The sequence below is a fragment of the Parasteatoda tepidariorum genome, chromosome 7 (genome assembly GCF_982258835.1).
Source record: "Parasteatoda tepidariorum strain Cologne lab strain chromosome 7, Ptep-v5.0, whole genome shotgun sequence".
Lineage (NCBI taxonomy): Eukaryota > Metazoa > Arthropoda > Arachnida > Araneae > Theridiidae > Parasteatoda > Parasteatoda tepidariorum.
Window position 1 is genome coordinate 69,036,295 of NC_141761.1, and position 18,122 is coordinate 69,054,416.

Below are 18,122 nucleotides of genomic sequence, written 5' to 3' on the forward strand. Positions count from 1 at the left end.
CCGCTTATAAAATTAAATATTAATAAGTATAGTTAAGATAAATTTTTAAAATAAGAAAAATGAGTACCTATAATCTATAGATTATACCAGAAAAAAATGCCTTGTTTAATTACATGTTAAGTATATGAGAAAATGTTTGTTTCATTTCTTTTTAGTAATTTTCAACTATCAGAGATTGCTAGCCTTATGTCATAACTCTCTAACTACATTAGATATGGGATGTTAAAGAAAGCCTGAATTCTGGTATTTTCTAGGTTTAACCGGTAAAACTAATCATGCACCAAAGTGGATTGGTAACTCATAGGTTTTATCGAAAAAACTTGAATGAAACTTGAAACTTGAATCCGAAATGGAAATCATATTGAAATCTACTTCGCATTTTTACCAAGAAGCTTTGGTAGAAGCTAGATTTTGCCGGTAAAACATAGTATTTGCCATTGCCGTTTGATAATTCCTAGGTTTTACGGGAAAAGGCTTGGTAAAAAATCGAAATGGAATCATATGAAAGCAGACTATTGAATTTCAACACACCCAGTTTGGTAGAGGCTAGGTTTTACCAGTAAGACATAATTACCAGACTCCGGGTTTTTATCGTAACACAGAAACTCCAATTATGTCTACCTTATGTTAAAAATTTAACTTTTTGTTTTCCCTCTTGTTCCTAGTTTTAAATTATTGTTTAAAACTTTCAGTAAAAGCTTACTTAACGTTTCTGACAGTTGTTTTTATCTTATTGTTTTAAATTTATGCATTGTGATGACTGATTTACAAAAAATATTTCCAGCTTTCTTAATCTGAAAGTAAAAATTAACACTCTTTAACCAGTTAAAAAATTTAATTTATTTTAATTTTATTGTATGCAGACGAATAAGTTAAATCTATCAATTATAAACTGTTATGTTAATATGACTCGATTAAAAACTTCATTTCCTTCTTATTGGTGTTTAAAGCGCTCAAAAACAAAGCATAAAATAACTTTTTCATTTTAAACCTTTAACCTTAGGCCTGTTTACAAACTTAAATTTAAGTCTCTTAACGATCCTATTTGTTTTGATGGTCGCTAGGATATTTACTACATTTCTTGTCAATGTGACCCTGTATACATAGAACAAACTAGACATGCTTAAGATTTAAATTAGGACTAAAAGAATACGATTGATATGTATGTAATAATAATTCAAAAAATCATCAATTGCTGCGCATTATTAGAATCTTGGGCATAAATTCAATTTGGACGATGCCAAATTGTTTCCACTCCAGTTACATCAGCTCATCTTGATATCCTGGAATCTTGTTTTATTTATGTAAATGCTGATTACCTTAATAAAGACATTAGTTTCGAACTACCACTCCATAGTTCGTAGAAATGCAGTTTCCCCTGATTTGCCCCTCTCAGCCACAGTGGTTATTTTTCCTCCTTTTTCTCTCTCAGTTATTGTGGTTTTAATAGCTTTGTTTTTCATCTTTATATTTTTCGTTGGTAACTTTATTTTTTGTATTTCAAATCACTTTTATTTCTTCTCATTCACGTCTGGAAAGTCTTGAAAATGGGCGCTTGTTTTTGAGCGATTGAAACATGTCGACTGTTGTTTCCAATTAGTATATTTTTGAAACAAATGAAGTTTTTAACCAAGTAATATCTAACTGATTCAGTTTCTTTGGATTATTCATTTAACGTTATAATAATAATTTATTATAGCTATTTAAGATTTTCTCGAGAATATATATCTTCTTTCAAATTTTTTTTTTCAATGATATAGATCTGATCTCGATTCTAAACAACTTATAGATTAGTTTTTGCTTAGGAAAAAAGAATTTAATATTTGCTTTTTGGCAAAACTTTATGTCTAACTTGACAGTATTTATTATTAGTGTTCAAAAGTTTCTTCACCTCTTAGCATCGTGGAGAACTTTATTTTTCTTTCAGCTTCGTTTTCTTTTTTGTTTTATTTCCTTTTTCTCGTTTGTCATCTTGTTTGCTTTAAGTAACTGTTCCAACATTTCACTGTCAATGTTTTGTTTTTCTTGCTTTCATTTATAGAAGTGAAACTGTAAGGAAATAGCAATTAGAGAAAATACAATCATTTCAATACTTAGTGCCTTAAGCCGTAGAGTTCTGAAAACTATTTGTCAACATCCCATTTCGCGAGATACAAAAGATCTAGTTTTTATTTGTTATGCCTAAACTTTATTCTATTCTTTTTTATTTATTTATTTATCAATTTTTTTAAAAAATAAAAGTGTGCCAAATTTACAGTGTTTCTTGCTCCATGGGAACATTAAAAAGCTCAATAATTTTGACCAAAGCTTTTTGGTAATGATTTTGTTAAAATTATTAATTAAGTATGGTTTTCTAATAACTTATAAAAATTAGTAATATAGTAGTATTACTAAATTTTATCTAATTACTATAGTTTAGTAATTTTAGAAGAGCATGGCATAAAAACCATTTATATGATTAAATTGACTTTTCAATTTTGTATTTTTTACTAAATGTGTGGTAATTAGAACTATAATTTTGAAAAATAAAATTTCCGTTAAACCTTGATCATATGAACGAAAAATTACCAAGCCAATTACCATATATTTTGATCTTTTAAACCAAAATTAGGATTTCTTTACCAGTAATGTCATTACCACACAAAAATTTTACCAGATTTTTTTCTCCGTGTATGCCTGTTATATTTCGACTAAAATAGTATTTAGGTAGAAGGTAAAAGCATTTTACTTAAGGTAAATATTATTTATTCAAAATGAGTAAAATATTAACAGTTTCATCGATTATTTTAAAACACAAACTATTTTCAATTAAATCCATAGCGCTATTAGTTTAATTGCCATTTTTAACAACACACCCTTATCAACACTTTACAGCACAATTTCTTTACAAGACGAAATATTTTATGTACTTATATTGACTGCTTTTCGCAAACTCTAAAACACATATTATCTATTTATTTATTTCTAAATTTACAAAAAAAGCAAACAAAATCATAAATAATTATTAACTTCACAAAAACAGCAATAATATACTTCTCTTGCCAAAATTACGATAAATTTTGTATGCTCTAATAAAAATTATTTAAAAAAAGAACCAACCAGTGTGTTTACTAAATTTATCTGCTATACAATAAGAAGTAATTATTTTATTTTACAATAAACATTAAAAATATGTTTCGACCCCGAACTCGATTGATATATGTTTAGAATCTTTGTCAAAAATAATATACACATTTGGGCTCATAAATTAATATTTAAACAATAAAAAAAGTTTATTCACCGAAAGCAAACTCTGACTATGAATCCACAATTATAAGAAGCATTCGAAGTAAAAAGTCGGTAATTTGTAGCGTATCTACCACTACAAAATTACAACTACAATTCACTAGTATATAAGACATGTTAACTCGACTCTATGTCGGGGTACCTTTTCATAGATGACGGTTGACATGGTCTGTAACTACTCTCCCCACAAATTAAAAGCTTTAGTGTTGCTGTTGTGAATTTTGTAACAAAAATACACTTGCTTACTTTGAGTTCATTCTCGTATTATATATTTACTTAAGAGTTACTTATCATATGGTTACATATTTTTATTTAAGAATCATTAAAATACACATATTTAAGTTCGGATTTACTTAAGGGTCATATATTTCTTTAATGGTTAGATATTATATGATTACGTATGTTTCCATAAGAAAATACTCTTATTTGCTTTAGGATTACACATATTTATTAACACATATTTCCTGACAATTTCAACATATTTATTTTGCGATTCGTCAGTTGCACAATTATGTATATTTATTTTGAGAATCATATAAATACACACATTTACTTTAACTACATATGTTTTATTTTCAACAAGCAGAATGTTATTATCTTGAAAATTGAAGCTTTAATCTTACTTTGAACTCTCCCTAGGGAAACATGGTTTTGTTTTTTCCTTTAGAACGAACGAAGAGCCTCAAGGGTTACATATTATTTGGTAACATGTGTTTATTTAGTCTTAAAAAATATTTGTACTTATTTATGGTTTTGCTTTAGAATCATATATTTACTTAAGGGCTACATTTAAAAACCTCATATGTTTTCATAAGAGTCTCATTATAGAGAAAAAGGATTCTACTTCGTCCATGTAGACATATGGAGTATTACCTGAATGCAATTTAATTTCTTTATTAAATAAATAACAAATAGATATTTGTAAATTCATTGAAATGTTTTTGTTTGATTCTTAGTTACCAAATTTTAAATTTATAGGTTGTAAGCATTTCGAAAAACTTATTGAGGTCATTATAATATTTAAATATTTTTGTTAGGCTCAATAAGAACAGATTTTAATGAACAAATTAAAAAAAAAAAAGAACTGAAAACTACACTGAAAAAAAGGTTGGTGTGGTCAAATTTACCGTGTTTCTGGTTCCAGGGGAACAGCAAAAAGCCTTTATCAAAGCGCTTTGGTAATGATTTTGGTGAAAATAATAATAAAATATGATTTTATTAAGGGTGATAAAATTTGGTAATTGTATCATGATACCTTAGAGCATGTCATAAATACCATTTATGCAGTTAAGTTTACTTTTTACTTTTGTATTTCCTACTAAATGTGTAGTAACAAGAACTATAACTTTGAAAACCAGACTTTCTGGTAAGCCCACGGAAAGAAATAATTACCAAATGAATGGTTTAAATACCGTAATCCACTATTAAAAAGCCGGAAAACAACAAAAAAATGCTTCGACTATACTGATACAATATTAGAACGCACTCCTTGTGTATATAATCGAGTGAGCTGATGAGGAGATTACATCTTTTTCTGTTTTTGTTTATATATATATATTATATATATATATATATATATATATATATATATATATATATATATATATATATATATATATATATATATATATATATATATATATATATATATATATATATATATATATATATATATATATATATATATATATATATATATATATATATATATATATATATATATATATATATATATATATATATATATATATATATATATATATATATATATATAAAAACTGATTTAATCATTGAGAAATATGCACATCAAATATAAGTTCTTTTCTCCTCCAGGCGAGGCATGTGAGAACAAAGTTTTAAGCAAAATTCCAATTAGTAAGTTTTGTAAGAGAATTTATTTTTCTTTCAACTAAAGCGAAAAGCGAAAAGTGCTCATTCGCTTTTTACGCTCGCAACTGAAATATTTACTTAAAAATTAAAGTTCATTGCAACTTTTAAAACTGAATTGCAAACTGTTTCATTTTTACATTTACTAAAACTTTATTTTGAATTTACGTCTGAAGATCTCACGTAGCTATGGAAAGTAGATTTTCGTACAATTTCTTTCAATTATTTTCAAACAAATCCTTTTAACTTATAGATTTTATTTTTTGAATGTAGTACATATTCGGTACATATAATTTATAAGTGAATATTTAGAATTTTTCCACATTTGTTGAAAAGGACATAATTAAAGGAAGATGATGGAAACATACAATATTTTTAAATAAAAGTATTTTTTTTAAAAATATTACTTAAATAAATAAAAGTATTTTTTAAAAAAATATTGCATAAATAAATAAAAGTATTTTTATAATAGTCTATTAATGTATTTTGAAACAGAAAATAATAATTGTAGAATGGTTAATTAGTTTAGATACCGATTAAAGTAAGCTTATCTTAAATTTAACAGAATGAGGTAGCATAGAATTACATTTTTATGAAGAAACAACTCTTTAAATTTTAAACACTTTATTTAGAAAAACAATCAAATTTAAAAACGTAATAATGAAAGAATAGAATGGGGGAAAATATATTATGGGTAAATACCTTTAAATTAAGGATATGAAAATATTTTATTGGAAAACAATATCTGTAAGACTTTTACCATTATACTCGTGTCAAAAAAAATGGAAATTAATGTCAGACTAAGTCTATCATTAAAAATACACCGACAACAGTTGAAAACTGTGATAGATCATTACGTTTTTATGTTAAATAGCGATATCAACTGGTTGGGAAGCATAACATACAGTTCAAATGCATTATATTGCCGTTAGTACAGAACATTAATGAATAAATACTTCTGTGACTTTTTGCAGGAAAAACAAAACCTATTATAGATAGCTGCCTAATGTTTCTGTACATTGGAAGTAACTTCATTAACATTAGAAGAAGTATACATCAAACTTTCACTTTGAATGAAGAAATTTTTCTTTAAAAACTTTTACTTCGACTGTTCACTTGTACAAATTCATTTCTAAATAATTTTGTAACTTTTAGTATATTCGATTCAATTGCTTTGTTCTATTTTAATTTAAATTGAAATTCTGACATTTCCTCTGGTCTCTTTAGTGCGAAATAGATGGCAGCACTAATAAATTTTAGTAAGCTTTAGCCCATCCATTGCAGTATAAATTCAACTTTTTAATAAGTTTACTCTTCTTGGTGATTATAATGAAAAATAGGGACAGAAAATAAATCAATGAATGTCATTTTTTTTGTAATAATAATGATAACAATAGTTGTTCATTACTCCATTGAACGGGAAGATTTCACGTTTTGAAAATCTCCTTTCATTAGGATTAATTGGTTTATTAATAACATTACGATATGACTGACAAGAGAAAGAATGCCCCTGTTCCTTATCTCTATCCTAATTCCTAGTAATTTCCAATAATTAAATTTTTGGTCGTTTGCACACTGTATTTGAAGAAATTTTTCACTGCAATTGAAGAAAGCAATTCATAAAATAAAATCCAACACGCTGGAATTCTACTTCCACTAATTTCAAGAAGATTTATATAAACAATACTTATATATCAAATTCTGCCGAGTTCCAAGGAAAACAGAACAATCTTAGGATATTTGAATAATATCAGACATAAATCTTTAATTTCGAGAATAAAACTATAAATTTTTTTAGACGTTTTTTTTAGACATCCGTGAGAAATTTATTTTCATTCAAATACTTCCATCTTTGTAACAAAACAGAAAAATATCATAGCAATATATAGGATATGGAATAAGGTCAGAATTAAAAAATATTAGTGCAATATCATTTAATATTACAAAAGGAGATCAAACGTCTATATCTATCTTATATTCATCAGATATCGAGAAAGAAATAACTCGCTAACTATTAAATTTTTTTAGACGTCGTTTTTTTTTTAGACATCCGGGAGAAATTTATTTTCATTCAAATATTTCCATCTTTGTAACAAAACAGAAAAATATCATAGGAATATATAGGATATGGAATAAGGTCAGATTTCAAAAATATTGGAGGAATATCATTTAATATTACAAAATCATATCAAACGTCTATATCTATTTTATATTCATCAGATATCGAGAAAGAAATAACTCGTATAAATATAAATTGAAATAAAAATAAGCTACGTTCGAAAACAAATTAATAAAAAAACGGTAGTAAATAGTTTAAGGAAAACGTTAACGTTAAATCACCATATGATTATTGACGCTATAGATGCTTAATTTATTTTGGTAATAATTACTATTTGAAATTAAAAATAAGCTCTGCTAAATGTAATATTAATCAATAAATGGTACCGTTTAAGGGAAGGGTAAAAAATCTTCAAACTATCATTGACGCCTTTGACCCTTAATTAATTTTGATGATGAATACTAACTGAAATAAAAAAAATAAGCTATATACAAGAATTATAAAGCAAAATTAATGGAAAAAAAGCACTAATTTGTTTAAGAAATATGTGAATAATCGCCATATTATTATTGGCGCTGATGATGCTCAATTGATTTTGGTAATAGGCAAATGGTATTTTGGTAAATTGGTACAATTTTAAACAATGCCAATTGAATAAATATAGGTATAATCCTAATAGGTATAAGACCTCTTACAACTGCATCGATACTGAGTAAGCTTTAAATGCTATAAATTGTATCATTAGTAGGTAACATATTATATCTTATTAAAATTGCATTTATTTTTACGCGTCTTTTTATTTTTCTTATTTGTTGTCATATTATTTATTTATGTAAGAAATAAATAAAAAATGGAATAGTAAAAAAATACCTCGAAATTTATTTTTCATGCTATTTCTGATTTTTTTTTTTCATCTGAGAAAGATTAAAAAAACTTTCAATTGTGAAAATCTTAAGTTCTATTAACTGCATCACCAATAGATAACATATTTTTTCTTATTATACTTACATTATCTTTCTCGCATCTTCTTATTTTATAGGTACGGTTAGATAATTTATTTTTGAAATAGAATGTAAAATAACAATAGCGTAGAGATTCATTCATGTACAAAAAATATTGTTATTATGTATTTGATTAAAAAGTTGTGTTTCCCTCAGTAAAAGTAAGACAAACTCAGATATAAAAAAATATTAAATACTATTGTACCCTTCAGTTAACTTATTATTTTTTACTTAAATTATTCCATGAAATGTAGTTTAATAGAACGAAAGAGAAGAGAAAAAATTAGGATTGAATGTCAATAAGTTGTTTCGTAAGGAAAGGTTAAATCTATTTATCATAATGGGGAAACTAAATCGATTTCTGACTTGAATAGCTATACTTACTTCCACAGTATTTCTGTCGCGAAGAAAGATCAATAATTTCTCGGTACTGAACTCAATTTAATAAAGTGAAGATACTTTTCTTTTGATCCGCAAGCTAACTATTCATCATACTGTTACAGTAACGACCCAACAGTATGTTCTCACAAAAGAATGTTCCATTAAATATTATTCTTTATATCAGACCTATTACGTCATTCCAAAATGTTCTTTCTTTGTTCCCAAAGTTTTTATTAGCCTAAAAGTTTAAAAAGTTCACCTTTCAAAAAAAGAAGAAAAAAAAAGCCTTTCTATGTAATAGTGGCAAAAATAGTTTTTTTTTAATTGAACTGAACTTAAAAATAATAAGAATTAAAATAACTTCGGTTTTTTCATGTGTAAAATAATAGTAACAATTAATTTTTTTTATAAGTGTAGTTAATTATTCTGCTTTATGTAACGATTGGTTTGATTTGGTAACCTGTCATTATCAGGCACATTACGTTATTCGAACTAAAAAATAGTAATAAGAATTAAGTTAACTTCGTTTTTCATGGGTCATAATGACTCACAGTACGTTTTTTCTTAGAAGTGTTCCATTAAATATTATTTTTTGCATCAATCCTATTACGTCCTTCAAAAAACGTTCTTCCTTTCTTCCCAAATTTTAATCAGCCTAAAAGTTCGGAGAAGACTCGCTTCCTGCAATAGTAGCAAAACTAGTTTTTTTTTTCTTTTAAATTTTATTTTATTGAACCGAACTTAAAAATAATAAGAATTAAATTAGTTTCGAGTTTTTATGTGTGAATATTTAAAATAATCACCAGAATTGTTTTTTATAAGCCAAGTTTAATTATTTTGCTTTACTGTTTGGTTTTGGTATGACTTGGTTACAATATGTTTGATAGTTAACCTCTCATTATCAGACACATTACGTCATTCGAACTTGAAAATAAATTAACTTGTGGGTCATAACGACCCACAGAACGTTTTCTCAAAGAAATGTTCCATTAAATATTATTCCTTATACCAGACCTATTTTTATTTTTATTTATTTATTTGTCGTATCTATGACATAGACGAATCAAATTTTTCCATTCGTCTTGATTACTGCTTCTGCGATTTGCTTGATATTATCGTCATAAAGGTCTATCAATGACGGCAAGACTCCCATTTGTTTCAGATTACCAGACCTATTACATCATTCAAAAGACGTTTTTCTTTGTTCCCCAAATTTTTATTAGCCTAAACGTTTGAAAAAAACAACTTTTTTTTTTAAAAAAAAGGACTTGTTTTATGCAACAGTAGCAACACTAGTTTTTATTGATTGAACCGAATTTAATGAAATTTCATGTGTATATACATTGATACAATACAAAACAAATAACCACTTAACAATTGTAATACACACGCATGATCGTGCTTAACAGTAGTCGGAAGGTATGAAATTGCCACTGGACAATTCAGGCCAATTGCCACAGGAAATGATAAACTGTCTTATTTCAAGTATGAAATTACGCTGAAAGGCCTATATATATATATATATATATATATATATATATATGTAAGAGGGGACCGTACCTCTTATCAATCCATTTTTTGTTGTTGTTTTTTCTGCAACCGCTGTTTCATACCTTCCGCATCCAACGAGTGTTCGGCATGATCATGTGTATTACAATTATTGAATGATTATTTGCTTTGTTTTGAATCAATCTATGTACATATCAAATTTCATTAAAATCGGTATTGTAGTTCTAGAGATAATCAACCAAGTCTTCAAATTCTCTTAATTTCTTATACCAGTGCATATTGTTCCAAGCTCGTCAACAGTATTTAATATTGTTAAATGCTTTAATAACTCTATAAGTATTATAAAAATTCACTAAAATTTAAAGTGGTCACTTTTTTTATCCTTTCCTAACAAGTTATAAGAAAAAAACTCGTAAAACAATGTCTCTAACTTTCCTTTTCTGGAAAAAGTTCTTTTTTTAACGTTATGGATAGGAGTAAAAGAAATGCATTATCTCCTGAATGAGTAGTAAAAAATACAGAGCATGACGGCTGGCGGTCACGCTGGACAACTCGGTTATCCGTAGCACTCCGTTGATTTCAGCCCTCCCCCTCGATGCGTGTTAATGACCCATTCCCCTATATCCTCTACTCTTGACCCTGGATCATTATTGAAAAATTGAAATATGTGTCCTTCTGCCATAGCTTTAGCCTCATCAAGTATTTAAAACTGCTCTAAAAGATACTAAAAACGATCTGCTACGTTGATTGTCACGAGCATTAACAGGACATTTGTGAAAGTGAAACTGAATACTAAAAACTTATAATTTATGGAAGTAGTTCGAAAATTAAAAATTTAATGTGATTTTCGTTTGTAGTAGATGCAGTTGCAGTTAGTTACAGAAATGATTGAATTTGGACACGTTATTTAATCATTGCATATTCATAAAAAAAAATCTAAATTAAATCTTTGCATTTTTTTTTAAACAGATAACACTTCTTTTGATATTTCCTTCAAATTAATATAAAGTGCCATAAACAGAGTGTTTCGTAATAATTAGTTTTAATGTGTGTCCTTGTCAAAGAGAAGTTGAAAAGAAAACGTACTCATTAGAGAAGAGAATATCAATATTTTAGCAAGCAATTTTCAAGAAACATAATGAATTACTATCTGGGAATACGAGACAAGTCACAAGTTTGATTGCCGTGGGAAAAATAATTAATCCCTTTTTAACTGATATTTGTTTCTTTTGGGATCAAAGCATATTAAACAGATTTTGATGTGCTTTTTCACACTTAACTCAATAGTGATTCATTAGATTTCGATGACGCTTTCCTTTTTTCTTTTTTTTTTTTAGCTAAATAATAACTTTGCGAAGCCTAATGGGGAGGCATTTTTAACAAAAGCTCTAAAATTATTAGGTTCAGATGTTGCGCCTGAAATTGTATCTTACAATATAATAAAATAAATTTTATTAATTATTTATTTATATTAATTAAATACTAAATATTTATTATTTATTTTAAACTTAGTAATTTTGAATTGGCTTGAATTTTACTGAAATATACGCAACAATTTTTTTTTCATTTCCATATATTAATATATACATATAAATTTATAGATTAGATAAAAATATTTTTAATTTCTTAAAAACTTTAGAAATTTTAAATGAAGAAAGACAGCTTTTTTTCTACATTTTTGATTTTAAAAATGATTGCAGATATCTTCTATAAAACCAGCATTATACTATAATTTTTAACAAAATGCTAAAAAGTTAGACATTTGTAAAGTCAAATATAGGTTTGCCGCTTCTGCGTAATTTTCGATTTTTCTTTTAACTAACGGCAACTGGAATCACACGAAAATTATTCTTATAAAAAGTTTTTTTTCTTTTAAAAAATCGTAAATGAAAACTTTAAGGTCGCTACATGTTTTCTAACAACTTCTTAATTTTTTCCCATTCCTAATTTTAGAATTGCTGTTCTAATACTAAAACTGGAAGCTTGAATTAAATATTAAAGAGTTTTTACCTAATATTAATTCAAAAGAAAATACTTTTCGTATGTAATATTAAGAGCATCTTTATTTTGCGTGATTTCGTTGCGTGCAACAAATTAAAAAATGGATCGTTATCAAAAACAGCTGTTAAGAAACCCTTTAATTGTTTCCCATAAATCAACAGAAGTGGATCGCCTTAGATAAGACCTAAAAGAAGACTAGTCTCTGACCTATTTATGTCTTAAAACTACTGAAAATAAGATATTTTATTATCCAACTTGAAAATTTGATAATTGTTTCTTTTTTTTAATGTAACAATTATTTATTTTGTAAGAATAGTTATAATTGTAGTAAAAAGTATTAAATTTCGTACAATGACAAAAAAATTTATAATTAATTGGTATCTCTAAATGAGTAAATCTAATTCGAAATCTTTGGAATCGCTTATGGTTTTCGTTCGGTTTCGTCTTTTTGTAATAATAACATAATTTTTCTAAGTAATTTTACAATACTAAAAGAAATCTTCCAAAATTATGAAATCAGGAAGTCTAATGAAAATGTTAACGTAATCTATTTTTGCAACAATAAAAACTAATTTTAACTAATTTTACAATTAAAAGAAATTTTGATACGAAATAGTACTCAGGGAGAATGTTAGGAAATATTTTATGCTTATCATGGCTTTAAATTATTCCTTATAATAAACAAGTTTTACCTATTATTTTAGACATCGATTTCCACCCAATTCTTGTTGCATGTTTCATTACAACATTTGTTTTTTCGTATAGGGTAAGTCTGATTATGTCTTAAAGCTTTTTAAAATAAGGTTCTTTAGTTTCAAATTTGATAATTGTTTTTTCAAAAATATAACAATTATTTGTTATGAAAGAATATTCGTAATTATAGTAGGGTAAACCAATCAGTGAAGGAACACTACCCAGTGAAGGAACATTTCATATACATTGATTAAAAATAAGAATTTGAAAGTTTTTCTTTAGATTGATTGGTAACAATAGCTTACTGCCAAACAATAGGAAGTCATCTAGCAATGTTTTGGATTACCTGGACAAATAGACTTCTCTGGAAAAAATTTTGAATTTGTTATTTTCTCTGCAACACCTTGTTTCGTTGAAAAAATTATAAGGTGAGTGTTTGTATTTATATGTTTGAAGTGGAATTAATTGCATGTAATAGTCTTATTTTTCTCACTGTGAAAAAGAGAATTCAAAATATAGTTATTGAAGTTACGTTTTATTTTTTTAAAGCATCAAAGCATAATTAAGTACTGAGATAAGGGGGTGTTTATTCACTGGATCACCAAACGATGAAAAACCAGTGAAGGAACAAGTGTTCCTTTTCTGTTTTTTTTTCCCAATTAATGAAAATAAAATAAATTTTTGAATTTTCTTGTACTTTTAGTCACATTATGCATCAAAATTCTGCTTAAAAGACAAAAAACAACTTCTAACCAGTGAAGGAACAGGCATGTTCCTTCACTAGATCACCAAACGATGAAAAACCAGTGAAGGAACAAACGTTTCTTTACTAGGTTCTTTTCTCAGTTAATGAAAATAAAATAAATTTTTTAATTTTCTTGTACTTTTAGTCATATTATACATTAAAATTCTATTTCAAAGACAAAAAACAACTTCTAACCAGTGAAGAAACAGGCATGTTCCTTCACTGGGAATACTTCCAGTGAATGAACAGTAATGTGTGAAATATGATTTTACATGACTCTAGGATAAGTACTTCTGCTATATAGAGGACTACCGAAATTTTGTTAAAAATTGTATGAATAATTCCTGAAATAATTTCAGTTCAAAATGTTAATTTAATCGCTTAATTTATGATTTATATTTATTAATGGGGTGTGTAGTTACATCAAATGTTAGGCAACTTAATAAACTATGTTTACAAATTGAAAACTAATTAAATATAATCATAAAAATTTGAATAGAACATTTTTTCGCTGGCTTTTGCAGCAAGAACTGAGAATAAGTTATCATTATAGGATAGCAACGTGATTATATAATTTATAAAAACTACTTTACTATGTTAGATTTTAGAAGCAAGCTCCTCAACAAAAAACAGAGTTAAACAGAAACGATACTCAATTTCTTTAGAAGCTTGAGAGGGAAATCCCTCACGATATGTTGCAAATTTTTAAAGCAGCATTGAATGAAGAGTCTAATATCGAAAATGTCCAAGAGCCTGTACTTTTTTCAATATGGAAGAAGTACGTATTAAAAGAAGACCATTTGGTTAAGTCAAACTTAGGAACTGAGGCTAGTTTTGATAATGAATGCATCTTAGATATCGAATTTGAAATGAGTCCTGTGCTGATCCTCTCTTAGTTGAAAAAAGAAATGATTCTATAAGTAAAATCAGTACTTCTAAAGATCCTCTAGATACAAGTCAACAGGAGATGGATTTTCCTTAAACTTCAAGACACCTTTGCCCCGTCTATTTTCGAGAAAGGCATTGTAGAAATGTTGTTGAAAAATCAGAAGAACTTTGGAAGAACCATTTACATTGGCCAAATATTGATGATAAAAAGAAAAGTCAAATAAGAAGAAAAATGAATAAATTACCTTTTGCACTAACTTCAGAGAAATGACAAAAATTTCAAGAGGCTGAAAGATCTAAAAAAAGTAAAAACAAAAGAATATGGAGAAGAAAAAGAAAGAAAAAATACTTAAAAAAGAAAAAAAACCTTCTAGAAGTAAGAGAAAAAAGAGTAAACAAAAAGGTGATAAAATAATAATGATCATAAACAGCATCGGATTCAGATTTGACTGTCAAATTATAAGAAAGAATGATTTTTTAAAATTTATTTTGTATTTAACATCACTTTAATTTGTAGTTCATGATTACAAAATGAAGTTAGCATTTTACAAGTACTTGTATGTTATAATTTCATAAATAGTCTTGTTTTTATATATTTGTATGGCTAATGAATTCATAAAGATCATTAAAATATAACCAATTGCCCAGTAAGTGTTCCTTTACTGGGCAATTTTGTGTTCCTTCACTGGTAAGAGCTGTTCCTTCACTGGGTCTTCTTACTACTCGTTATTTGAACCTCCAAAACTTTAAAACAATATTATGTAAGTTCTCTAAAAAATTTTTTACATAATTTGCAATTAGTAACAAATATGTTGATACTGTCATTTAACTAAAATTACAAATTTTGAAATTAATATGATTTTTTAATATTACTAAATTTATTATAATGGCAAAATAAAACCAGTGAAACTTAATATTTCTTAATAATTTTACAATAATAAAAGAAAATTTTCAAAATTAAGAAATGTAATTTTAAAGAAATCTAATAAAAATGATAAAATAAATCTAATGCTAAAATAACAACAAAAAGATTTCTAACTCATATTACCATGAAAAGAAATTTTGAAATGAAATATTATTTACAGAGAATGTTAGGAAAAAATTTTCTAACAAATTTTAAAATAAAAGAAATTTTGAAAAATTAAGAAATCTAATTTTAAAGAAATCTAAAAAAATAATAAAAGAAATCTAATTTTACAATAATAAAGAAATTTCTGACTAATTTTTACAATTAAAAGAAATATTGAAACGTAATATTAATTACTAAGAATGTTACGAAATATTTGATGCTTAACAAAGCTTTAAATTGTTCTTTAGTTGACAAGTTTTACTAATTATTTCATAGTTTCATTTCCCCCCAGATTTTTGTTGCAAGTTCCATTATAATACATTAAAAACAATTCGTTTTTCCAGGTGGAGTAAGTCTGGGATAGCTAGCCATAGTGTGTTTAAATCGAAATAAAAATATTAAGAATAAAGATACAAGAAATATTCCGTCATATTTTAAATCCTCATATAAGTACTCAACATATTTTGAGCAAAAATAAATGAAATATTGAAAAAAAGAGAAATAATTGTTTAAAATTAAACTAAAAAGTGACCATCTCTTCTTAATGTCGAGTTGAGATGGCCATCCATTACAGTAAAAGAAAAAAAAAAGGAAAAGTGAAGTTAAAATATGGAGAGAAAAAAACACATTTCATGCAATTTGCTATGAAAAACTTACGATAAGCTGTAACAAATGATTTTTATCTTGGAAAATAAGCTTAAAAAAATAGCAAACAAAATCTAATATACTGCTTTAATCCATCGTGTTCGAAAACTCTTAATCGCATTTTTGGCAAAGTTTTTCAAAGTTTGTACATGCTTCAAGGAGCCATAGCATGCACCTTATATATCCCACCCAGTGATTGTTTTTAGCTATGGTATTGCATTCTTCTCCACACTTAACACAATAATATTCAGTAAATTCTGATATTGTTAAATCAAATAATATGTAGGGTTATATCGAATAGACTATAGGGTTATATCGTATAAAAAGCTAAGGATTTATTTTTATTTGTTTTCATTATAACTTACAAAACAAAATGAAAACTATTAACAGGCCCAAAGATTTCAAAATAAGATTTACTTATTTGGAGATGTTAAGCGTGGAGAAGAAGACTAGTTTACTAAAATTTATTATAGCTTATTTTCTTAGTTTTTATACCTATTTTTAATTTTTTGAGCGTGCCTTACGATCCTTGGTATGTTAATACGCATTTATGAAAACTGGTCATCTCTCCTGAAGTTGATTAAAAGCCACCAAACGTCTATAACATCAATCCTCTATAACGTTTCTCTGCTTTTACTCAGGAATAAATATTGAACTATGTATGAGCATTAACAGGTATAGCTAGTTCAAAAAATGTATAACATATGCATTGAAAAACAACAGAATACTTAATTCGCGGAAAATATTTGACCGACCCCTAACTAAAATAAACTTTAAGATCTTGCATACTTTTTTATGTCACGAAAAACATTGCTTTGTTCAAATTGCTAAACTGCTACCTGAGAAACTGCATTTGCTGCTATAAATTAAAAATTATTAAACTGACCATCTTTTTTTTATGCTCTTCTAACCCAGACTTATCCTATATGGATGATCTTTCCCACAATTTAATTATAAATTGTTCCGGATTTCAAGTTCATGTTCAATAAAATAAACAAGATGGAGTCCGAACGCATCTTTAGATAAAATATTATAAAAACTTTCATAGTCATTACAAAAGGCGCCTCTAAAAAACGCATTTGATAATGACCATCATCAGGAAAAGTTAGTTTTATAGAATAATTTCCTAAAATAATAAATTTAATTCACAAATGTGATTCATGTCTGAAAAATTGGTATGTAACGTAAATAAAATCATGTAATAAATAAAAGATCCATCAGAAAATATCTTTTAGATAAATAATTAAAATATAACGTAAAATTAACGCAAATAAAAGCATAATATAAGTATAACAATTTAAATAACAGCTGAGATTGAAATCAAAAAATTCAAAACGCTATTAAACTTTTATCAGAAGAATTTTGATTACGTGAATATTGGAAACATAATTAATGAATACACTAAAGTGTTATTCTAATGAAGAAAAGAAAGAAATAACACTTTCCTACGCAGAGAAAATTTTGGAAAAATTACCGTACTGCATGGTAATGACTTTTCCGACAAAAAAAAAAAAAAAAACAGCAATAATTTTGGTTAATAAAACCAAAATATACGGTTTTTAAACCATTCATTTGGTACTTTTTTTCTTTTATATGGCAACGGCTTACCGGAAATTCAGATTTTTATAAACATAGTTCCTTTTCCTACACATTTGGTAGAGCCACCATGGCTCAGTGGGTAAGGCACTGAACTGCCATTGTGAAGAACTGAGGTTCCATCTCCAATGGCGGCTTGAAGCCCACCCAGCTTCAGATCGATGATTACCAGCTTGTCTATCAAGTAAAGGCGGCCTGCGCACAATGCTGACCACGTTGTCATATTTCATGACGTTGGTCATGGAATTGTGGAGCCTTAACCACCTCCATGACCCCTCAAGGTCCACGTGGGCTGTTGCGGGAATGCTTTATTTTTTACACATTAAGTAAAAACTGCATAATTAAGAAATAAATTTAACTGAA

General features: G+C 26.9%; 1 protein-coding gene across 1 annotated transcript in view; it reads right to left on the reverse strand.

Annotated features, from left to right (window-relative positions):
* Positions 1-1,923: 1,923 nt before the first annotated feature.
* Positions 1,924-18,122, reverse strand: part of LOC107447207 (uncharacterized) — a 39,856-nt gene continuing 23,657 nt past the window's right edge. The window contains exon 5 of the mRNA XM_071183324.2: positions 1,924-2,049. Coding sequence (XP_071039425.2) covers positions 2,032-2,049 — 18 coding nt within the window. The 3' untranslated portion in view covers positions 1,924-2,031. The remainder of the gene's footprint in view (positions 2,050-18,122) is intronic.